Source organism: Bactrocera neohumeralis, chromosome 5 (genome assembly GCF_024586455.1).
Source record: "Bactrocera neohumeralis isolate Rockhampton chromosome 5, APGP_CSIRO_Bneo_wtdbg2-racon-allhic-juicebox.fasta_v2, whole genome shotgun sequence".
Taxonomy (NCBI): Eukaryota; Metazoa; Arthropoda; class Insecta; order Diptera; family Tephritidae; genus Bactrocera; species Bactrocera neohumeralis.
Window position 1 is genome coordinate 7,812,786 of NC_065922.1, and position 25,774 is coordinate 7,838,559.

Below are 25,774 nucleotides of genomic sequence, written 5' to 3' on the forward strand. Positions count from 1 at the left end.
TTTTCGCATTCCGATTTAATATACTTTTGTACATGCGGATATTACAATTTTCAATGTGTGTGCGCGTGTGTGTGTGCTGTAATATTTGTTTATGCTCGTTCGTTTCATTTCAACTCGTTTCGCTGAGGATTTACGTACGCTTTTATACAAATAGTTAGTTGTGTGTGTATGTATGAATTTATTTTAAGTAAACCAGTAGGCAACTTTGAGGCCGTTTGGCTTATGCCTCCGCACAAACATACAGACACACATACACGGGAGTACAAGCGCTCAGGTGCGCGCGGGAACACTTTAAGGAAGCAATCATAGAGGCTTCTACGGTTGTGTGCAGTGAAACGTACGTACGTGTAAGCGTATATGCGCATGTATGTGTCTACTTAGAGCAAACAGAGTCATTAAATATTAAAAAGAAAATCATGCGGAGCAGAAAAATTTTGTGTTACTGCTGAGATTGAGGATGTGATTTAGGCGAACGTAGAAGCCAAGCCTCAGCTTGTGTTTTCGGTTGGGTGGGAGGGTAGGCGGTAGGGAGCACATTCACCAACATCGCAGCAGATGTGCACACATGGAATGAAATTATTTTTTTCTCAAGTTCATTAAACATGGACATACATACATACATTCATACATAACGACTTGCTCGCATATTCTAGATAAATATTATCTTGTCGGAATATCTAAATTTTAGTCAGTGTATCGTGTTATTGTGGTAAATAAATTTTAATTTAGATTTTTTATCTTTTTATAAATACAAAAACTAAATTTTTACATAACAGATGTATGTACATACATATGTATATGTATATGTACTCATGTGTATAACATTCGTTTATATTTAGTCTTGCCAACGAATCTTGTATTTCACCTCGTTCTTAGAAAAACTTTCCATAAAAAGAGTTCCGTGTAAAAGTTTTCGCATTTATACTATATTGTTGCACACTATTTATAACCATTTTAGATTTTAACTCATTTTATATTGTTAAAGTTGACGGTGCTATACTGGCTCCTTAGACCAAGATCCTGCCTCAGTCTAAGTTGATAATTTATAAGGTGAGACTTAAGGATCAGGACGTTTGGCATTCAAATCTGGGGCAGTGTAGCGAATTAAAATTTAAAAGTAATTCAAGCATTTCAAAATAAAGTTCTGCGCACCATAGTGGGAGCTCCTTTTTATGTGAGAAACAATGTCCTCCCCCGCGATCTAAAGTCGTTCACTGCAAAGGAAACAGTCGCAGGAAATTATGAACAATTTTATATGTAACACTTTAAGCAAAATATTACTTAATATTCGAATATTTATGTACCACATCTCCATACTTATTCTCCGAATGAAGATCTTTCACTTCTTCGGAAATTATACACATATTTATGCCAGCGCTTAATCCAATTCTCCATACACTTGTTATAAGCCTCAGCTAGGATGGCCTTCGGTGACCTCAGCGAATTTGTTTTATCGCTTTTGACACATTTTTGGAGCACAATTCGCTGGAACGACATATTAATAAATCTACGTTTGATTAATGAAGGGTCTTCAACTACCTTGCAAGCATTTACTTTCCAATCTGCGTCGTTTTTGCAATATATACAGTTTTTTCTTAAGAGTTTAGTATTGATACGCTTCATACCCTTTGCTAGACAAACTGTTCGCGTCGTAAACAAACTCGACAAGACGAATATAAAAAAGGTTGTACTAATCTTGAGAAAAAATTGTATCGATTTGGTTTGCGCGCGCAGTTTATATGGACCAACCCTGGTCAAAAGTAATATTCACCGATCCAAACAGGGTTAGATCGCCGAAACGCAGTGAAACGCAGACGAAGAAGCTTCAGACCTGTCAGAATACTGCACTCCGGTCTACGACAGGATGCCTCTTCATGTCTCCTATTGAACACCCACATAGTGCTGGGATGTTTTCGCAGAAATCATTCTTGCAGTCACCTGCTTGGAGCGGAATCGCCTTTTAGGAACATCAGAGGCCATTGCTCAATTACGTCGACGACATTAAACAATACGCCGACCAGACTTCGGACGTAACAAACTTCCGACAAGCACTGACCGCCATTCACAGTGGAGCCATCAACACCTTCACCGGCTCCCTTCCAGTGAACGGCGTACTCGGAGTCAAACCACAACCCATTGCAGACGAAGAGCTCGAGTTGCCGCGAGAAACGAGAGTGACTCTTGCGCAGGTTCGTAGCAGGTTAAACTCCTACTTATCCATAATAGATCCCGACATATCGAATATATGTATGTCCTCCGCATTGTTGCTACTCATACACTCTAGGCCACCTCTTTGCATGCCTCACCAACCCCACTCATCTGACACCCCTCTCCCTTTGGTCCGACCCCGTCGAAACAGCACGTTTCTTGGGCTTCCCGTTAGATGATGACAACTTAGCGAATCCTTACCAGCCAAATGGGGACTAGGTATCCGCTAAACAACAACAACCAAAAATAAGCCGAAATTCAATTTAAATACTATTTAACATTTGTATTTTGGTTCACTGAAGCCATCACAAAGAATTATAATTTTTTTTTAAAATCTAGTCGCTAATAAAAAAAACATATTTACAATATTTTTGAAATTGCCTTATAAAAAATTTTAAAATCTTTGGTTAATCAGAGAGTACAATGACTCCAAATAGCGTATGATATTATTGTTGTAATCTTAACGCTGACGCTTTAGCGCTATAAATGCCTAGTTATCTAAATACCTGAAACTCTTCACTGAATCTGATCGTGTGATTCCAATAAAGAAATCTAGCTAATAAAGGAAAGTCGTATTTGTACACACCATAAATACATTAATACATATGTACATACATGCAGCCATAAGTATTTGATTCTAAGCGTAAGCTGCCTGAGATCCGTTTGCTTATAGAAAATCTTGTTTTATATAGTATTCTTCTTTTTTTCTTGTATTATGAGCTATTAGTGCTCGTAATACACAGAAATCAAAGTGAATGCCCTTAGTAGATATGCTTACATACTTACATACTGATGTACGATATGTACATACATACATATTTATGCGCAAATGTTTCAGTTCAAATTGATGTTTTCTCACAGCACCAATTTTTCAGTCTCTTGACTTATTCGCAACCGCACACACACCGCTGCACATACATAATTATGCACATATAACAATTCGCCTTATACATACATATGTATGTATGCCGACCTATTCATTCATATGTCAATTTAGTTTCCTTACGTTGCCATTACGATGTCGTATTGCTGATCATAATCATAACGATGATTACGTTTTCATTGCTGTTATTGTTGCTACATTGGTGTGTTTGTGTGTTGAGGGGGTGTATGCGGTGCCGACAGCGGGTAGTTGAATTGCTGAATAGGGAACGAAACGAGCACAAATGGAATTTTTAAATTTCTGTATAAATACATAATTGAAATTTTGAAAGCCAACCAAGTAACGAGACCACGAGCAAATGTCGATGGAAACGTTAAAGTTGAAGTCAAAATTGTTTGTCTAAAGCGGGCGAGCCAAGTTGTCGTATAACGCACACACACACACACACACACACAAAGGCAGACTCATACTATCGCGCATAGTCGCACAAGAAAACGGAATATGGAATATGGAATAATAGCAGCAACAATGAAATATTGTATTATACGAGCAAATAGTAATTGTGTGTACCACATAGTTGAATAGTTAGTTAGCTAGAGCTAGAGCTCGCCACATATACTCACAAACATACATATTTACATACAGGCGTACATGCATAGCTGCCCGGGCCCGTGCGACTTGACTTCTCATACCCGTTCCAATCTATGAATTAAGTATTTGTAAAATTTTCATTACTTCACCACCGTCCCCCGTCGTTGTGCGCTGAAGATACAATGTTTCTACGAATATATGTACGTATATAGGTATGTGTGCAAGTAGGTTCCATCCAGCAGTGCTTAAAATACATATTTCTACTATTTGTTGTTTACGTCTTGCCGCTCCACTTTGCTCTCTCTCTGCGTCGCCCAGCCGCGCTCTGGCTTGTTTCTTTGTAATTCTTATTATTATAATGTTGATTTTTGTGTTTTTTTTTCTTCTACGAATATTATATTTCTTGTTCGTATTTTATTTTCTTTTCCATTTGCCTTTTATAATAGTGGTGTATATATGCTGGTTATTACCGCTGTTGTTGTTCTTGTTGTTGTTGTTGTAGACGTTTCAAAGTATTGTTTGTGTTGTGTTTGTTTTTGTATATTCACGTATATTTATTAAAAAGTTTTCATGTTCTCTACTTTTCCAGTTTTAGAGTCAGAGTCAGAGTCGGCCGGTACGTTGATTGGTTTGGTTCGTTGCGTTTTCGGAATGGTTTGATTATTGGATTGAATTGACTTGGATGGGATTGACTTCAATCGAATTGGCAGTTGATCAAATCGGATCTGATCGCAGTGGATTGCACATTCTAAAATATACCAACATACTTACATATTTACATATAAACGTATTTAGATACCAAAAAAACATACAAACATACAGTTAAAAAGTGCGTGAGCCATCGCTTGTTGGCGAAGTGTTTGCAGCCGAAAAGATATTGCCAATTTGTGTTTGTGGGAAAGTGTAAAGTGTATAAATAACGTGAAAAACGACAAAAGAACATTTGTGTGTGTGTCAGCATGCAAATATGTATATTTGGTGTAAATCACCTGAAGTGTAATTGAACATTTTCGACGGCTTATCAAACGCACAGCGCACATACACACATACGCAAACATATTTACGCAACCGACACGCATACACACAAACACACAAACGGATAGAGGTGGAGGCACACACGCGCCCATCCACCCACCAGCCAGTTTGATAAACGAAGATTTGTGACGTCGTCGGCTGCGCTGTCGTGATTCGTGAATGTGCCACTGCGGATAGCGCTCGCACACAAGCGCACACACACACTCAGGCGCGCTCACGCAAGCAGCTCACACGCACACACTCATGCAAAAGTGCTAATGCTCACTGAAATACCTTGGCATTTCGGTGAGAGCAAACTTAGTCGCGCGTACATTTGTATTTTGCGAATTCTCCCAGCCTCTTTGAGTCAGTCAGCGAGTGAGTCGTCGACTCTTTGCAATTAGAAGAAGCGTCAAGTAGACACGAAGAAGTGTGGCCGCAAGCAGCAGCCACAAGCGAGCTTCGTTCGTACCTTGCCCACTCATAGTAGTGTGGGTATAGATTTGCAACAGGGCAAACGAGCAACCGAGCAACAGTGCAACAGTTTTGGCGAAGTTGCGTCTCCAGTTGCAGCTGCCATCGTCGGTCGTTCGTTCTCCGCGTTCTCGTTGTGTTGCTGTGACTTTGCGACACTTTGTTTGTGCGTGTGTTTTGTTGTTTGTTGTCATCTCCGTACGCCGTACGTAGCCGGCGGGGCGCAACGTGTAAACTGGCGCAAATGCCGCTGCGGTCGTCGCCGCTGCCTGCTGCAAAATGGAAACGAACAATGTGCAACTTTGCCGCATCTGCATCTCAACGAATGTGGGCTGCACGCAAATGATTTCGATATTTGGCGAAGATTCGCTGTGGCAGAAAATCACCACATTGGCCGATGTTAAGGTATTTCAAATGTAGACATTTTAATTAATTGCCACAGGCAAACATATTTATATAAAATATTTGTATGTATGAATAGCATATATAAAGTATTTGGGAACTCGTAAATATGTATGTGTGTATGTATGCATATAGCGTCACCTAACATGCGTTAAAGCGGATCATCAAGAACATCGAAAAAGAGCTCTTTATTGATTACAATTCATTACACCTTATTACATACATACATATACATATACATATGTAAGTACATACATACATACATATGTATGTATGTACTTATGTATGTATATGGAAAATTTTAAGCTTCTGCTATCAGATATAACCACTTTATAATCAAAATTCAAATCTTGTTTCAATATTAACAGTTTCTATTTTATATCGATTTTCTTCTCTAAAGTTGTAAAAGCGATGTTACGTTATTTTTGTATTTTAGGTGACTAAATGTACATATGTACATGTACATACATACATATGTTACTGTGTATTAATAATATATATAAAAATATGTGTAAATATAAAATTAGTTATAAATAAGTAAATTACATATGTAATACCTATATTTAGTATATTATGTTTGTTGGTATGATTCAGGTCGCTATAAATTTCATTATGAAATTATTTTTGCTTGTAAATCCTTCGTTAAGCACACAAAATATCTGCTTTCTTATATAGATTCTATTAATGTATTAATTGAGGTAGTGAATAGGCTTGTCCGCTCGACAAAATTTTCCAAAACTATTAGGAGAAGTTTTTATATCGTTACAACATCAATTACAACAATATTTTCGGTACTTCCATTCCGCTTCCTCGCTTTTAAATACTGTAACGTCATCATACATATGTACTTACCTCTATAAAATGAAGAGTGGAGTCACTTTTAAGTTTTTTGTTTCAATGTTTGTTCTAAAAACCTATTAAACACAATAAAATTAATCACTTTAACCCATTTAAATGGAAGTATTGAGTGTCTTGAAGAATGAAATTTCCTACAGGGATTGCCAGCTATACAGCTATCAGGCAGGTGTAAAAATAAATGCATATGTTTGACATTCATGTTTAGTATACTGCGGCTTTATTGGGGAGATACATATAACCGACTGAAAGAAGTGATGAACAATTCGTTGGAACAAAATATACAACAACCTAAATTTTTGACCTAATAAAAACTTTAATTACCTTAAACTTCATAACAAACCTTTAAGAATACCGGCAATATTGCCACCGTTTTGGTTTTTCGTGCTTCGTATATTTACTATATTTAAGTTAAACATCAAAAAAGGACTTTATTATAAGTTTCTATACCCTGAATAGGCTATATTAAGGGGTTACATGGGTTTCCTCGGGTAAAAACAGCCTTTTTCAACGATTTTTTTCTAATATAAAAAATAAAATGTTTTATTCGTATCTTTTATTGTTACAAACATACACTATTAACAAAGAAATTCTGAAATTTTTGGCTAAAAATATTTTAAAGTTGGCCATTGTGATGCCATTTTCGGTGAACACTCGGAAAAAAGATGTGCCCGCGTTGGCAGGATTACTCCTTACAGGATCATCTAAAGTGAAAAAATACGTATTTTAGTTAAAACCTTAACTTAGAACTTGGACTAAGGAAAAAAAAGGAATTTTTACAAAAGATGAAAACTCAAAGACCTGTATAAAACTTTACGAAGATCGGTTAAGTAGTTCTGAAAATTGCGGCGACATTCGAAAAAACGCGTTTAAAGATTTTTTCAAATAGTTGTGATCGACAGCTTGAAAATTTTGACATTATTCTAAGGGTTTGTGCATTTAATAAGACAAAAAAAAATTATATCTCATGTAAGCCCTAAGAAATAACCGACAATATTGCCACCTTTTTCGTTTTTCGTACTTCGTATTTTTAACATATTTAAGGTTTAAAATAGTTCTTCGAGAAATTTTTTTTTTGCCATATGCTATAATAAGTTGGACTTCAAAATCGTTGGGCTATATAGTTTCGTATAGTTATATACTATATATATGTTTAAAGACGCCGATTTAGCCTAGTAGCCGTCTGTCCGCATCTGTTTGTATCTCAGTTTTTGAGATATCGATATGAAATCTCTTTGAAATTTTTTGAATCATCTATATCAGGATCTAACATATAGCAGTCGTACAAAAATTTAAAAACATTTTTGATAATTTTTATTTCACAAGCATTTAACTTCATAAGACAATTAAAAAATCGATTTATATTTAAGCATTTAAAGCTATCTATGCACAGTCTCTGGCCATTGAATTATGTATGTATAGCGTAAATTTGGCATAATGCTTAATTTATTGTGTAAATTCTTCCCTATAAGAATGTGTGTATGTATGTATGTATATAAATTATAATTATTAGAAGTTTCACTGATAATAGGAAAAATGTGTCGATATGCACGCCTGTAAATATTATATATATCTATGTATGTATGTATATACATTTGACTTTTTTGAAAAATGTCATACATACATACATATGTACATACATATATACATACTTTATAAGTACATACATTACATGCTTCACACAATAATATTATAAAAGGAATATAATAGTTCGCCTTAGCCGGAAAATACTGTACAGCTACGTAGATATTTACTTATGGACACACATTCCTCAAAGTATTTAATATTTTCCGCATTATTATACGAGTATCTACATTTACTTATAATCATAAAAACATACATACATACATATGTACATACATATGTACGAAGATAAATATCTTTTGTTGCATAGACACTAACTCGAAATATGCTCTAATAAATCAAGTTTGTGTTCGAACATTAAAAGTTGGGAAGTTTTATTGTACAAATACGTAACGCAACGCATGTATACAAATACATACATACCATCATAAGTATGTATGAATGGCATTTTTATAACTTGAAGTTTCTCTGCGCCGATTTTTATTTTCTTTTATTTGTTTGAGAAAGGTTCGTATAACTGTTTATTGTTCACAATGCATAATTCAGCCCAGTACTTGCCCGCTTTAGCTTTTCGCCTTACAAATGTATGTACTTATGTATAATTAAATGTTTACCTAAAAAATTTCTAAATAATTCACCGTACGTTACTTTATTTATGAAACTTAATTTATGTGCACACATACAGTTGGGAACAAAATAATAGTGACACTTTTTGGAAGTGTAATTTTAATTAAATTCTTTGGGATATTTGGTAGGGTATTAATGAGTGCTTTTGGGAAATGATTAGTGGAATGCGTGGTTCTTAAAAACGCTTATTTAGGAATACTCAAAACAAAAGAAAAAGAAATAAAACCACCAATTAATCAATACCGCCGTAGGGTTAGTGTGTTAATGCAGGATTCCGAATTATTCAATTCAAAAATTTTGGAAAATTTATTTTTTAAACTGAATGCGTACTTTATGCGTACTAAATGTTAAATTTAAAACATTTTTTTAGTTTTTAATTAATTTTTTTTTATTATGTGCTCGGAATAAATTTTTTATTTTTCAATCCGGTAGTTGGTATTAAAATTAAAAAAAAAAAGTTGGAAGAAATTTTTAAAAAGTAAAAAAAAAAATAGTATTAAAAAAATTCCGTATTTTTAATTTTTAGTACATAATTTTTTAAATTTTTATTTTTAGTATTTTTTTTAATTTCAATCCTGTATTTGGTATTACAAAATTTAAAAAAAAAGTTAATTCAATTATTTTTTTAATACATTATTTGCAACCCTGGTTAATTATAATTATATTCTTATTTTCATCAACAAACTATATGTACATATATTGTCAGTATTTTTCCGTAAATGTGTTTCCGTTTTATATTTATGTACATATATAATATCCATTAAATTGGTTATGTAGATGTGGGACGTGGAAAGCAGTTCATAACACTATTTCGTAAAAGCACAAGAGAAAATATATTATTTTTATATGCATACATACATACATACATACATATGTACATATGTATATATTTATTTAATTTATTTTATAAATTTTTAAGCTTTTTTGTATTTTTATTTAAGGTTTAAAAAAATCTTATTTTTTTATAATTTTTTTATTTTTTTTATGTTTTATTTTAATTTTAATTTTAATTTTTTTTTATTTTTCACATTTAATTCCTTTTAAAAGTGGTTTCTTATTGCCCTTTGCAAAATCGGATCCTATTTTTTTGTCCATAACTCTACATACACACATGCATATGCATTTATACGTATGGATATGTGTGAGCACATTCTCCTATTTAAATGAACATTAATATTTACACAGTAAGAAAATACGCGCTTGCGCATCCGCACTAATGCGTACGTGTTCGCCGAAACAAGCAGCCATTTAATTCTCGTATAACATTATTCCAATTTCGTTTATGGCTCTTTGTGTGTTTCAGTCCTCCCTTTATACGTTCCCCTCATAAAAACTTATATTTCCGAAATGATTTCTAAATTATTTTATTATTCTTTCCAATTAATATTGGACGTAAGTGTGTGAGTGCGAGCTTGCATGTGTGTAAACAAGCGCGGCTTTGTGCGTGTGCAGTGTTTTCATGCATATGTGTTGGTAATAAAGGCGGCATATGTACAAATATGCATTTATTTAAAAATTTTATATTTCTTTTCATGTATTTTACTGTGTACACAGCTCCTTACATGCTTTCGTACACGAAAAATATACAATATGATTTTATCGGCATGTACATATGTATGTGTGTGTAAGCGCATGTATAGCAATAGGAGTTCTCTTATTAACGTAATTTGTGGATCGACTGTGTTGCAGACACACAGATATTTATTTGTTCATATCGCATTGTGTATAATTTATGCGTTTCAAATTCTTTTACTTGACTCTTGGTGTACATTCTTCATTCGTAGAACCATTTTATATGTATTTATGTGTGTTTGTCGGTATGCGTATAAGATATAGATAGATAGTTATTTATTTCGTTTCATTTTATTCAGTTTTTTTTACATATGTATGTACAGACATACATATGTATATATGTACATGCATACTTGTTTCATTAATATGTTTTTCGTGCGTTCCCACCTCTTTCTCCTGCGTACCATGTGGTTTTCAAACTTTTACGCATTTACATTTTCTTTTCACATTTCGTTTTTTTCGACTTAACATATTCTATTCTCAAATTTCTTCACACTTACAGGTGTTCTATACTCACAACCACATTTAAGCACTTATATTTTAGTACATGTTTACTTATGTATGTATGTGTGCGTGTATGTAAAGTAGTAAGTTTGTATCATAAATTCATGCGAGTTTCTGTCTGTCGAACATTTCTATAAGTCCATAAGTTTTTATCGTACAATAAGTATTCGCTGCTTGCCCATGCCCGGCTTAATGTGCTTTGCTAGTCGTTGGCACTCACCTTTGTTGTTGCCTATTTATATTTAGTGCTCTTGCGGTATATATTTTTTTCTCTTTATTTAATTTTTATATATTTTTCTTTATTGCATTTGTTTTTTCTTTTTATTTCGTATTTATTATGGCTCATTTTTTTCAAAATTTACCGTTCGAATTGCTGTTTGTCTTTTATTTGGCTTCATGAAGGCAGCATTTTTATGTTGATTTCATAAATTCAACAACTAAATAATACATACAACAAACAATAAAAAAACGCTCAACGTTCGACGTTCGCAACACGCTGCCACATCTGTCGTGTGCTTTAATGTGGCTAAACATTCAACGCTCGCCACTTTGTAAGGCCGAGTTGGGTTGAGTGAGGTACGGAGTGGCAAATGGGGAGTATTTCGTATGGAATGAGGTGTGCATATGAAAGTAAGGTAATGCACACACACATACATACATTCATGTGCGCACATATTTTTATGAGAGGAAATAAATGCATATTTAATAAAGAGTAGTTGCCAGTTAGTCATGTGCAAATGTAAGGAAGTACATATGTATGTATGTATGAACATATGTATATGTATGTATATTCGCATGTTTGTAGATGTTCTATTTAATGATTTTACTTGTTGCCAATAAAATAATGCCGTGCAACGAACTTTATAAAAATCAATCGCACTGCACTCTCCTCCACAACGTTGTTGCTGGTTGCAAGTATGTATGTATGTATGTAGCTTTGCGCAAAAAATAAATTATAATTGCGCTTATAATATGTAATTGTATAATTTGTATATACTTTTATATAAGTATGTACAAATATTCATACATAAGTATATCTGTGCTATTTTCGCATAATAATTAGCATAAATCGACTTAAGGGGCTACATGGTTTCCTCAGGTAAAAAAAAGTTTTTTTCAACAATTTTTTTTTCATATAAAAAATGAAATATTTTATTCGAATATTTTGTTTTTACAAACATACTCGTACACTATTAGCAAAGAAATTCTGAAATTTTTACATAAAATTAATTTAAACTCGGCCATTGCGACGCCATTTTCGGTGACCACTCGGAAAAAAGATGTGCCCGCGTTGGCAGGATAACTCCTTACAGGATCATCTAATCTCATGAAAAACTGTTTTTGTTTTTTTTATAATTTTTCTAAATTTTTTTTTACATAAATTTTGTCATAACATTGTCAATAAATTATAAAAAATTATTAATCTAATATGGACGATAGTCAGGCGTTTTGTAAACATTTAAAAAAAAATTAAGCAAATCGGTTGAGTAGTGCGACCGGAATCATGTCCGCCAGCTTAAAAAAGTGTGTGTTTGAGAAAAACGCGTTTAAAGTTTGAGTTGAGCACTCCGACCGCTCCGAACGTCGAGCGGTATTATTATTTTTGGGCCTTCCAATGGTAAAGTGGGTTTCTATATTAATTCTAAGGGTATAAGGGAACAGAAAATGCAAAAAAAAATTTTTTTTGAAAAAAGATTACCCTACTGACCCCTTAAGAATTGTATCTCAAAGAGCTGGGTAAAATATCAGGAAGATCGCTTGAGTAGTTCTCGAGAAATCTTGCCAACCGACTTCAAAAATGAGTTTCGAGAAAAACGCGTTTAAAGACGACGCACTTAGCCTAGCTAGCCTCGTGCGCACAAGTTCTCAAGGCTGTATCTCCGAGACTATCACACGGATTAACTTGAAAACTTAGGACATTATTCTTGAGATATTGTAGAATTTAATAAGCCAATCAAAAAAATCGATTTTTTTAAACCAGTAAATCCATGTAACCCCTTAATATTTTGATTAAATGATCCAGCACCATTATATGAGGGACACCGCAAACATACATACATATGTACATGTACATAATTTTTTCTGACACACATTCGAATAATTTCTGCCATTGCCGCTTTTCCATATTTCTTTGTAAACATTTTATAGAAAATTCTTAAAATTTCATACTCTAATGTACGATCGGTTTCAATAAAAATATTTTACCTGTGCCATCACAAAAACTTTCTCAAAACATGCTTGTTTTTTTTTTAATTAACTTTACTCACCTTAAACCGGCCTAAAAAGGAAGAAACTGAAGCTTAAAAATTACAATAAAATACATACATACATATGTACATATACATAGTATATACATATGTATGTAAGTATGCCATGAATATGTGAAAATGCTTACGAAAAATCGAAATGCACGTCTAAACTTAAGTAGACTTAGCCCACTTAATATAATAGATTGCCACAGTTATGTCTATATATTAATATTTCCGACATTCGCTTCTGCACATACCAATTATTTTAAATACACACACATACATATATAAATGTATATGCATATGGTTTAATTTAACTTCTTCTACATTTCTTGTGCTGCTCATGTTTTCCGTTTTAATGAATATGTAGATATGTTACATACACACACACATACGTAAATAAATACATACGTGAATATATATGAATTATGCGCAACGTTGACGACTGGAGCTGCACTTATTTATACGGTGTATAATTTTTTATTCAAACAAACAAATTGTAACTATTTCTTTACACAGAAAATTTTGCAAGTATTTGTGCACTACTACAAATACATACATGTTCACACATTGGCATTTTCGTACATTTCGTGTTTTCCGTTCCCGTTAATTTTTTCTTCAAAATATTTATTGTCTAGTTTTTGCTAAGCTGAATAAATTCAAATTTCCTTTCGGTTAATTATTCATATATGTATGTGTTAGTATGTACATACATACATACATATGTACATATGTGTTTATGTGGCTGTGTATGTGAATATGTTATACAATTGAAATTACGTAATTAAGTCAAGTATCTGTTGAGCATAAACCGTCGTTTCAAAAATATCGCACGCCATATTTTTCTAAAGAAGAGGGAAAAATGCTAGGGAGGGTTAAACTGTTCGGTTGCGTCGCTCTTAATACTCTTATTTAAATTTAGTCAATTATAGTTTCATTAAGTTAACCAAATTATTGTCTGAGATCATTATGCCGGTTGCGGTTCTTTATTCCCGTTCACATTTTGAACAATTTCCCCTAATGTGCAGAGTTGCCATATGTCCTCATACTGTTTTTGAATTATCTATTGCACAACAAATGTGGGCTATTGGATTCAAAATGGCGTTTTATGGAAGTAGGCGTGGTTGCGTCTAATTTTGACACAGTTTTAGGGATTTTATAGAATACCGTTATTATAAACGAGCAGAAGATAGTTACTACCCGAGAGTAGAATTAAAGATCTTTCACAGTTTTTTTATGCAAGGATATGCAAATATGTAAATTGAAATGAATTATCAAACAATTACTGCGACGTACCGTTCGTTCCTATGACAGGGTGTCATGTTTCACAATTCGAACTAACCTTTAAAAGACACATGCATAGGTTTTATTATCTGAAATTTGATCTTCAACGGTAATAAAACCGTTATTTTGCGTTGTTATGTAACGAGGGATGAAAATGATTCCATATTTCACTCCGAACTCCAGTCCAAAAACAGCCGAATGGGCGGCAACACATGATGACTCTAATGCAAAAAGTGTCGGCCAGCTGACAAATTTATGACGTCCACATTTTGGGATGATAATGAAATAATTTTCATTGATTATAACGGGTTTTTCAATAAGAGCGCTACAAAAGTAATTACAACAAAAACGGTTTGCGATAACAATGAAATTCTTTATTCCTTTGAAAATACATTCGATCACATCATGTATCGAACTCGATTCCTTTTGCATGGCCACCACGGGCACGCTTGCAGAAGTGCAGATGCTGAACCCAATTTTCGACGATTTTCATGTTCGATATTCATACACAGTTCATCAATCGTCGCTGGTTTGCTGTTATAGATCATAGACTAGAACAATAGACTTGACGTAGCCCCACAGCAAATAGTCTAACGGCGTCAAATCGCACGACCGAGGCGGCCAATTGACTTGGCTATTTCGTGAGATAACACTTTCACCAAACTTAGTCTTGAATAAATCGATTGTGACATTCGCTGTGTGGCTTGTGGCGCCGTCCTGTTGGAACCACATATTGTCCAAGTCCATATCATCCAACTCGGGCCAAAAATATTCGGTTATCATTGAGCGGTAGAGATTCTCATTCACAGTTACTTGCCGGTCTTGATCATCTCGGAAGAAGTACGGCCCTATAACGGCGCCGGCTCGTAATTTCTTTGAGATGCAACGGTGACTCATGGAACACGTGTGGATTGCTGCCTGACCAATAATGTATATTTTGCTTATTAACGAAGCCATTCAGTCAGAAATGAGCCTCATCGCTGAAAATGATTTTTTGATGAAAATCCGGAGCATTTTCAAGTTGTTGCTCAGCCCATTTCACGAACATTCTGGTCGTCAAGCGGCTTCAGTTCTTGCGTCAATTTGATCTTGTAAGGATGCAGGCCAAGATCTTTTCGCAAAATCCGCCACAATGACATCACAGAGATACCAAACGCTTGAAAGCAACGTGTGAGTCTCTAATTTGGGTCTTCCTCAATTGAAGCGCTAGCGGCAGCAATATTCTCGACACTACGGGCACTTCTTTGTCTCACTGGCATGGGAACATTTTGTACTGTGCCTGTGCATTCAAATTTTTCCACTAGACGCTTAATTGCTGATCTGACAGGATGATTATGACTATCATAAATTGGACGTAGCGCTCTTAAAGCTGAGACCACTGACTCCGAATTTCGATGGGAAATTTTAATAATTTCGACTCGTTATTGGGTCGTATAGTATATCTTTCCATGATGAAATGGCGAACCTTGCTGTCTTTATCGGCCTACTTTTGTAGCGCCTATTGAAGAACCCTTTACGAAAAAGGTAACATCAAAGTTGGAAGATCGCCCTCGATAACAAAAATTTTGCAAAACAAGTGTTTCATGTTGGATTTTTAGCAAAATAAATACATATGTACAGTACACTAACAAATAATCTCATTAAATCAAAAGTAGAACTTGCTATGCTATGCTAATTAGTTCGTATGTTAGTAAGCAAACGATAATTTATGCGATTTCTGTAAACATCTGGTAAAGGCTATACCTGTGACTTCTTTGCTTATGTTTTTTGGGATCGCGAAGTCATTATTTCTTATTTTTATACATACATATGTACATATGTATATTTGTACTAAAATATTTTAAATTTAAGACTTTTGAAGTTACTTCTTCGACATCAATTTTTGAGGGTGTTTGATTTGAGAAGTAAATGTTTAATTTTATGACGTAAACCACACATTTTTGAGATATTTCCCTAACTCACCTCCATTTGTCCCTTGCAGATCGAAAAAGGCGACACCCTACCGCAACAGGTGTGTGTGACATGTGCCAAAAATGCAATATCCGCATGTCTCTTCAAGAAGAAGTGCGAAGATGCTGACAATTTCTTTCGCCAGCAATTGCTCATACAAAAGTTCGAGAATCGCACGTCGACTGGCAGCAATGCGGCGTCCGCGCAACCGGAAGTCGACTCCACCGATCAAGTGCCCGAAGTGGCCGCTATGGAGAGCTATGGCGGCAGCGACGGCGAGGGACCACACGATCAAACGCATATCAGCGCCAGCGCACACTCGAATGGCTTAATGATCGAAGAGGACGATGGCGAAATAAAGTTTCCGTACGCCAAACAACCGTTCGACTTTCATTCCATACGATTAATGCACGAGTACATGCAACAGCAGTTGAGTAAGATTAACGGTTCACATAAGAGCGCCGGAGCTGACAATAGCGGCGCGAATTCGGATGCCGCTGCTGATGACGATGAAGAGGATCCACTACCGCTAATGCCCGAAGTGCAGCTACTAACACCAAACGATGAAGTGGCGGTTGTCGGTGGCGCTAATAACAACAACATACCTGCTTATGGTGGTGTCGAACAGCCGGCGCTGCGCGGCTACCAGTGTCCGGACTGTTTCCAGATATTTGAAATGAAGCAAATACTCAAGGCGCACATGCAGAGCGTACACGGCACACAGGGTCCCGTTTATGAGTGCACGAATTGCAAGAAGACATATTTCTACAAGCGATTCCTGGAGAAGCATGTGCGGCGCGGACGTTGCGTCAAGAAGCGACGCAATCAAACGTTAGTGTTGTTGTTGTTGGAGACTCTTGTCGGCTATATTGAAGTCTAATATTGAAAACTTCTCTTTACCTTAGGCGGCCGATGCAGTGCTCCGATTGTCATGTGCTATTCCCCACTGGACACCATTTGGGCTGGCATAAACGTACAGGTTGTCCGTCGCGGGCCGCAAAAATGTGAGTCAAATTGGTTTTTGTTTACTTTTAGTGCTTAGATTGACGGAAATAATTTTCTCAATGTGTTTGCAGGCCATTACAACAGCTGCTGAAACAGAACATCGTCGAGTACAACAACTTTCCGAAACGTGTTGGCATACGTAAGCCCGAGAATGCGCTCTATCTGCATAATAGGAAGTGAGTAATACTTTTTAGGCATATATACACACATACTCGAAAGAAACATAACCTAAAATTATTTTCTCTTCTTATAGACTTCACATTGCCAATAATAAACGCAAAGGACGCACTCGCATCAAATTGGATTCGAAGAAAATTGCACTGGCAAAGCAGCTTATACTGCGAGAAGCCACCACTACCGTTATAGCCAACGAGTTGAATATTTCGCGCACCTTTGCTTGGCGTCTTCGCAAAAGTCTCGTGAACGGAGTCAGCCTGCATGAGCGTGTCATCGACAACAATGGCGAGGAGTGCGACGAAACGGCAGCTCAACCGATGGTAGCCGACAGCACTGAGGAGCTACCACGGTTATATCCCTTAGCACAACCGTTAGATCAGTTCGCGCAAATGCAACGCATGGTGAAGCAGGAGAAGTCCGAGAGCGACGATGAGTCCGAGGAAGGCGAAAGCGGAAAGGTAGATTCTAGGCGTGAAAACGAAGCTACTGAAGCCGAGCAGCAAGAAAATAACGAAGCACATGCTCGAACGTTGGAGGTTCCGCGCGACCAGTTGCAACACGAACAATATGCAGCAGCAGCGGAGAAGCAACAGTTGCAGGCTGAAGAGTCAGCGTTGACTGCTAAGCTCATGGAACAACAGTTATTACAATTACAACAACAACAGCAGCAACAGCAAAGTCTTAACAATGCGAATAATGCGGAGGGCGATGACGATAATGATGACGATTCTGACAGTGACTCCGATGATTCGGATGACGATGACGACGACGATGATGACGATGATGATGACGACGAAGAAGATGAAGATAACAAAAATGGCGACGACGGCGAAGAGACTGATAATTCTGTAGAAAAAAGCGATGATGCTAAGAAGACGGAACAAGATCAAGCACAAAAGTTACAACTACAACAACGTGAAATAGAACAAAACTATCAGCTTCAGCAGCATATTCAACACCCACAAAGTGTAATACAAACAAATGCATCACTTCCACAATCACTAATGGAGGGTGCCGTGGCACCGGGGCTAATAACACCGAAGGACTTGAATGGACTGCGTCAACAGTTGTCGAATCACAATAAGGAGTGTGTAGCTCAGTCAGTGATCACTCAATTTCCGTCCGCAGCCGCCACCGCCGTGTAAGTATTTAACAAAAAATAGATATGAATAATTCAAAAACCTCTTTGCGATGGATCAGAATTATTGAAGCCAGACTTTTAAAACTCCTCCACATTCTTCAATATTTTTTTATTTAGAATCTCTAAGAAAGTTGGTAGAATCATTCTAAGTTATTATTACCGTTACCTTTCAGTCACCAACTCCCAGTGAATCTATCAATTCGAACCCCGCAAGGCGCACAAAACAACGAATCGCCAAACAAGTATGTAAAACACCCCTTATTTCATCTCAACATCAACTAAAGACAATAAATTTTCTTTGATCTAGGGAGACTCCAACGCCTGCCACCACAGGTCAGACAAAGAAACCGCGTAAACCGAACGTTTTCATTGACGACGAGAAATATGCAATGGCTAAGACGCTGGTCGCGCAGAATGCATCCACCATGGAAATAGCACGCGCACTGAATGTCTCACAAATGACCGCTTGGAAGGTACGCGATGCCATTGTCAAAGGATTGCCGTTGTCATATCGCAACAAGAGAGATGGTCGCAGTGCTTCAAACGGGTCGAGTGTTTGTGGCGACGCGGCTGGCGGGGCTGTTACGGAAACTATTGAGTCACAGATGGCACATCAATTGCTCTTGCAACAGCAGCTGCAACAAGAGCAGTACCGACAAGAACAGCTACAGATACAACAACAACACCAGCAACAGCAGCAACAAAAACGTTTACAGCAACAGCAGCAAGAGCGGTTGCGTTTACTGCAACGCCAACAGCAACAACTAAAAGCACAACAACATTTACAAAAGCAACAACTACAGCAGCAGCAACAGCAGCTACAAGAACAACAACAACTTGCGCAACAACAATTACTTGACGGACAACATTACGCCACATCACAACCATCCGCCTCGCCGCCACAATACGAGCAACCAGCCACCAGCACCACCACCACCACCACAGCGCCCGGGCCGGTGAAATTCGTACATCCGCGACGTCGTTTAAAGGCAGCCGAGCGCGAGCAACGCGACAAGGAGATAACACGTGAGATACTCGAACTCATACGCGAAGACAGCAACATACAGTATTGGAAGGTGTCGGCACGCCTCGCCGAGAAAGGCTTCCCCATTTCACCATCTTCGGTCTGTCAGAAGCTCAAATCGATGGGCATACATCGGCGTTGGAAGCCCGGCGACAAGCCACCCATGATGGTGGACATGGATCAGTTGAAGGCGGCAAGTGCCATAGCCGGTAATTTGGTGCCGCCACCAAATGCGGCCGAAGAGGGTTACGAACAGCAGTTCGATATGGGTGGCGCACACTTTCTTAGTGCCTTTACGCGATGAACAAAGCAGCGCAGTGTGAAAAAGTGTAGTGTGAACAAGTGGAGACTTACTGCGTCTGGAGAGCGTGAGCTCACACATTTATTAAAACAATATTAAACCAAGATCAAAGTTAAGAACAAGGAATGCGTATTATATAATATATACTGTGGCATGTATACATATATATATACACATATATGTATATAGGAACAGTATCTTTCGTGGTAATCACATATAATAAGACAGTAGTTATAATCTAGAGATAGAAAAACTACATAAAACAGTCGCATGCAGGCAAAAAGTATTCAAGTTCTAATTAGTGTTATGCAAAGTGACACATTTTAGTTAATAACAAAAGTATTTAAGCATAAAGTTTTAAGCAGAAAAGTGTAAAATGTCTAACAATGTCCAAGCAGAAGTAAAGTTACAGTATTTGCAGGGAAGTTAGTTAAAATTTCAAAACTAAATATTATTGAGTAAGCAGAGCCCTGCTGATTTATGAAAAAAACTGCTGTTGGACGAATCATTCCAGTTTACCTTTTGCTTTAAAATTTAGCATACATACATATCCACATTTAATTAATTACTGAACAAGTATTAAACTTGAAAAAATTTGAGAAAAAAGTCATTAAATGGCGAAAAAAGACAGCTTCCATTTTTATATACACTCACATAAATAATTTTTAGTACGCACAAAATGATTTCTGTCTCGCACATAAGCAGCTATATACATTTGTATTTATTTTATGTTTAAAACACTCTACTATACGTTAATATATTTTGAAGTTGTAAGGAGGCATATATGAAAGACTAGCTTGAACAAAATATTAGAAGACTCTAGCACGTAATAGCTATTTATAGACACACAAATACATCTAATATGCTACTTGCATAAGTTCGAAAGGAAATGGTATCGAAGTCCATTTATTTTTTAGTTTAAGTTCAACGCTTTTGTTTGCAGAATTTGGAACTACGCGTTTCGAAAACTGTTTAAAGAATTGTTTAGCCTTTTAATAAGCGAAAAATCAGAGCCATTAGTTTGCTGAGATACTAAAATAGAATTCATTTTACTTGAACTTGCAGCAATTACAACAAATAAATGACTTTTTTGAAACAATAAAACTTTTAGTTAGTTGATGGCATATAAAATTGTATGAGACTACAATAACTACAAATACGTATATAGCATAATTATATAAGTGCACAACTGGATTTTAAATTTCATTTTTTTTTTTTCAATTATAAATTTTTACAACTTTTAAGCGCTTTTTTAAATTTCTAACATGCAAATCATAGTTTTTCATACATCCAGTATTTTTTTGTACCAACGCATATGTTTGTGGCAACGCACTGAAATATTCCAAATGAGTTCCTTTGTATTTTTATTTTCCTGCACTGTGTATTGCATATGTGCAGGCATCCGTCCGAGTTTTTGTTTGACACTTAAATGCTGCTGCGCATGCGTGGCATTCCGTTAGGCAACCAAAAAGACAAACAAATTGTTATTATTACAAAGAAATTAAATATTTTACGCAAATTTATTGTGTGTTTTAGAAAAATAAATCATAAAATGTTATGCGAGATAATTGCTCCACATACGAGGCTACCAAGAAAGCATAATGCAACCTATTTGCGGTTATAGACCAAACAAAAGGCCTACGGTATTACATATGTACATACATATGTATGTACATATATGTATGTATTATATTTTAATGTACTAATTTAGTTGAACTCATATTGGCTCATTAATAGCAGTAAATTGTTAATAAAAACAAAATATCAAAAACGTATGTTACAATATACTTACATACATACATATGTATATATAGTAGCAACAATAGTTATGCAATGTTAATCAGTGAGAAATAAGCCTTAAAGTGCAATTAATGGAAAACACAAACACACACACACACACTTGAGATCATGCATGTTTTTTGTAAATAAATTACGCATACATGCGTCTGTCCAACTTGTTGAGTCAAACAAATCAAATCGTTGAGAAATAATATCGTAAAACTGCAGCTCAGTTGTAACCAAGCTTAGAAGCACCTACAAACACACACATATATAAAGTAATAAATAATTGTGTTGAAAAACAAAAGTTTTAGCGAAAGTATTAGTTATAAACATACACATAATATGTATTAAACAGAACAAGAGTATAAAGGCTTATATATAGTGTTAAGCATTAATTGTTAAATATATATATTGAAATGCATACACAATAATACATACATACGTGCTGAGAAATATGCAACTTACATACAGTGCGTCATGAATTTGAGATGCGGAATGCTAACTTGTATGAAATTATTTATTAATGTAAAGCAAAATACCTACATATATATGTACATGCAACTGTATGCAAAAGTAGATAAACTTATTAATTGCAAAAACGGCAGCCATTTACTAAGAACAACGCACGTTTGCCTCAAACAGCCTTAGCTTTATTTTTTCTTTTTTTATTAAAAAATTCACTGAATTTTAATGTTTGTTTACTTCAATCACACAGTAGTTAATGATAAAAATTATTTTTTTTTACCATGATCCGATTATATAAGCTGGTGTCGAACGCGCAAAAACAGCATTTTGTCAAAAGTCAGCCGTTTTTTTAGTTTTTATGTTTCAAAAATAAGTTTTTCGAAAATGTCAACCAATAAAAATGTGTTTTTGGCGTGATAACTGAATACGAATAGGTTATTTAACACATAAAATTATCAAAATATAAACAAGAGATACATGAGAATAAAAAAAAACAGTTTTTTTCCCATAAAATCATCGAAAGATAAACAAAAGATTCATGAGAATAAACAAAAATTATTTTTTATTTTTTTATTAAAAAAAACAGTGAATTTTAATGTTTGATTATTTATGCACACAGTTTTTTATTATTTTTTTTGACCATGCATTTGCATTTTGTCAAGAGTCAGCCGTTTTTTTTAGTTTTTATGTTTCAAAAATAAGTTTTTCAAATATTTCAACCAATAAAAATATGTTTTTGGGGTGATAACTGAATACAAATAGATTATTTAACACATAAAATCATCAAAATATAAACAAGAGATTCATGAGAATAAAAAAAAACAGTTTTTTCCATAAAATCAGCAAAATATAAACAAGAAATTCATGAGAATAAAAAAAACAGTTTTTTTTCATAAAATCATCTAAATGTAAACAAGGGATTCATGAGAATAAAAAAACAGTTTTTTCCATACCATAAATTAAAATTTTTTCGCAAATAACACAAACTATGTAATTGGATCTTGAGTTTGACATATTTTTGTTGTAAAGCAAAATATACATTTTTTCTAAATTTTTCAAAAAACTTTTCCGAAGCAGTTTCATGGAACGTTATGAGTACTTTTACTTTGTACTTTATGTATTTTTCTAACGTACTTTTTTTTTAAACTTTAATTCAACTAAAATAGTTTACAATATTTAGCAAAAAATTGCTGGACGCTCGCTAGATAAATGCAACAATTGCTGATTAATTTTTATTTAGTTGTTTAACGAACATAAGCACTGATATTTATTTTTTTGCAAATAGTGTAATTGTAATAATTTCTTATACTTCATTTTTAACGAAAAAGAAGGTGTAAAACATATACATACATATATTGTCGCCCTACATATATACATACACGCAAGCATATAGTTTTTTAAGCCAAGCTAATGCAACAAAATGTGTATGTAGAATTAATTTACAAATGTATTACATATGAAGAATAAATATATACATACATATAAATATATGATTGTAATAACAATGCACACAGTTAAGCAGTTGCACGATTATTTATGTACATGTACATGAACCGAGTAGAATGATCAGCATGATATGATAAATACTAAGCACTTTCATACATACCTACATACATATGTACATCCATAGTAAACAATATACCTACAAACATTTTTACCATACAGTGTTGTGCCTGAATGTACGGTTTTTAAACAGAGTGCACATTTCAATGTTGCAATTGGTTATAAATTAGGTATTTTTTAAGCATAATAAAGGGATAGTTGAATTAACGAGGCCACTACAAAAATAACACCAATAACAATAACATACATATGTATACCGGATTGTTTAATGACCGAATGAATATTTGTATTTTGTTAAGAAGCAAATTGATACATGCATACATACATACATACATCTATTGTTATAAACATTCCATAATTATGAAATAAAGATATATATGAATATATTTCCTTGTATTGGAAATGAATGTGTATCATTTACGTCATTTCATTTTAGCTCTCTTGTAAGAAATTTCAAGATGATTGTTCAATTTTACGGCAGTGCTATAGTGGTCCGATTCGAACAATTTCTCCAGATTGTACCCTTACTTTAAATAATAATTGGAACTAAATTTAATGAAGATATCTCATCAAATAAATAAGTTTTCCGTACAAGGACTTGATTTTGAACGTACAGTTTATATGGCAGCTATATTTCAGCCGTGTTCAGTATACAAAATAATCATTTCTTCAAAAACTTAACCATTAACCAATCCCTCACTGCGAAGCAATAAAACCAACTGTTAATTTATGCTTGGAATATCGGTTTCTATTATCACTTAAAATATTACAAAAAAATAAATATTTATATACCAGTATATATGCTCTACAAAATATCGCAAATTAGAATGTGTTGTTTCGTATTCGAAAGAACTATGAACTGCTTAATAAGAAACACAAAAATAGTATGTGTAGTGTAAAAATGTTTTCAACTTTTCAAACTACATTTCAGGTTCTTGCCCAAGATGTGCTTTTTGTTGGCCTTCAGTCCACGCTTTGGCAATCATTTGTTTAGTTTTCGAATCGCCGCTGTTGTACATCTTTTTCATTATATTTACGAGCGCATTCTCTGGGTTACCATCATCTGAGCTTTTAAATTCGTCATCTAATTTCTGCTTCAGACGCTTTTGTATGGTGGTTAAGTGATCCCAGTGCTTGCCTTCATTGTTTTTCTTCATATAAATGGCCACCATACCTTGTTTCACTTTGCGATAGCTTTTCTCCACATTGATGCTGTCGAGCAAGTTATTGATAGTCAATCCGTAATCTTTGCCATTCAGATCGCTAACATGCAAAACCATTGAATTTTCATTGAAAGTGGCGACAACGTTCGATTCGTCAATGTTTTGGACACCTTCCAATGTGACGAACAACTTTACAAACTTGTCACTTTGATCCCATGCATACTCATTCAATTCCACCAAATACCTGTGAGTGAATGTAAGAAAAATGTGATAAATAACATATGCGCACTTAGCATGTACATTGGTCTTGGTGAATAGGATGACGCGTAGATGTTTCTAGAAGCGCATAGAAAATGTGTTTACCTTCTTGGCGTTGCTCCGACTGCCTTTTTCTCTGCAGCAATTCGTTGTTTCATTTCTAAATTGACAATTTCCTTCTCAACCTCCGCTTTTGCTTGTAACAAGACATTTCGCACTCTTGGACGTGTGGCCTCGCCAAGAAATCTACTTAATTCTCCTGCGTCTTGTAATAGCTGTAGGAACACATGTACCTTGTAATATATGCAAATGTTTATAAATTAAGCAACTCACCTCTTCGAAAGACATTTTGAATATAGATTTAGTATTACTTTATAATAACAGGAATAATATTTTAAGTAATATTAGGATCTAGCAATAGTTGTCTTTGTTTTAACCACTCTTTTTGATAATGCCGAAAAATGTGTGAACTTGAAATAGGGTAACTAAAAGCAGTTGAATGATCACAGTGGTCTTAAAACTGTACGCTGCAGGTATGCCACTTTGCTCGAAATTGTTATTAAAGGTGTAAAAATTTTTCTCTATAAATATCGATAAGTTCTCTTTAGAATGAGTTATATTGTATGACATTTGTCGTCTTATGTCTGTTATATCACGTGTTTCAAAGTTGGAACAATATATAACACCTCTTGGATTTG

At 35.0% G+C, this 25,774-nt stretch overlaps 2 protein-coding genes across 7 annotated transcripts in view; one reads left to right on the top strand and one right to left on the bottom strand.

Annotated features, from left to right (window-relative positions):
- Window positions 1–24,058, top strand: part of LOC126759713 (uncharacterized) — a 30,711-nt gene extending 6,653 nt beyond the window's left edge. For 4 of the 6 annotated variants that reach the window (XM_050474748.1, XM_050474747.1, XM_050474749.1 and 1 more), the window contains 7 exons: window positions 4,272–5,575; window positions 16,229–17,028; window positions 17,103–17,201; window positions 17,274–17,378; window positions 17,456–18,520; window positions 18,694–18,762; window positions 18,828–24,058. In XM_050474748.1, the coding sequence (XP_050330705.1) occupies window positions 5,450–5,575; window positions 16,229–17,028; window positions 17,103–17,201; window positions 17,274–17,378; window positions 17,456–18,520; window positions 18,694–18,762; window positions 18,828–19,848 (3,285 nt within the window). In that variant the 5' untranslated portion in view covers window positions 4,272–5,449 and the 3' untranslated portion in view covers window positions 19,849–24,058. The remainder of the gene's footprint in view (window positions 1–4,271; window positions 5,576–16,228; window positions 17,029–17,102; window positions 17,202–17,273; window positions 17,379–17,455; window positions 18,521–18,693; window positions 18,763–18,827) is intronic. The other 2 variants (XR_007667050.1, XR_007667051.1) reach the window with 2 other exon arrangements.
- A 323-nt stretch (window positions 24,059–24,381) lies between these two features.
- On the bottom strand, window positions 24,382–25,567 carry LOC126759719 (calcyclin-binding protein). Its single transcript, XM_050474760.1, has 3 exons — window positions 25,410–25,567; window positions 25,182–25,351; window positions 24,382–25,062 (listed from the first exon to the last, which is right to left on the bottom strand). Exons 1-3 carry the CDS (start codon window positions 25,422–25,424, stop codon window positions 24,576–24,578), a joined length of 672 nt encoding a protein of 223 aa, XP_050330717.1. The 5' UTR covers window positions 25,425–25,567; the 3' UTR covers window positions 24,382–24,575.
- Between the last annotated feature and the right edge of the window lie 207 nt (window positions 25,568–25,774).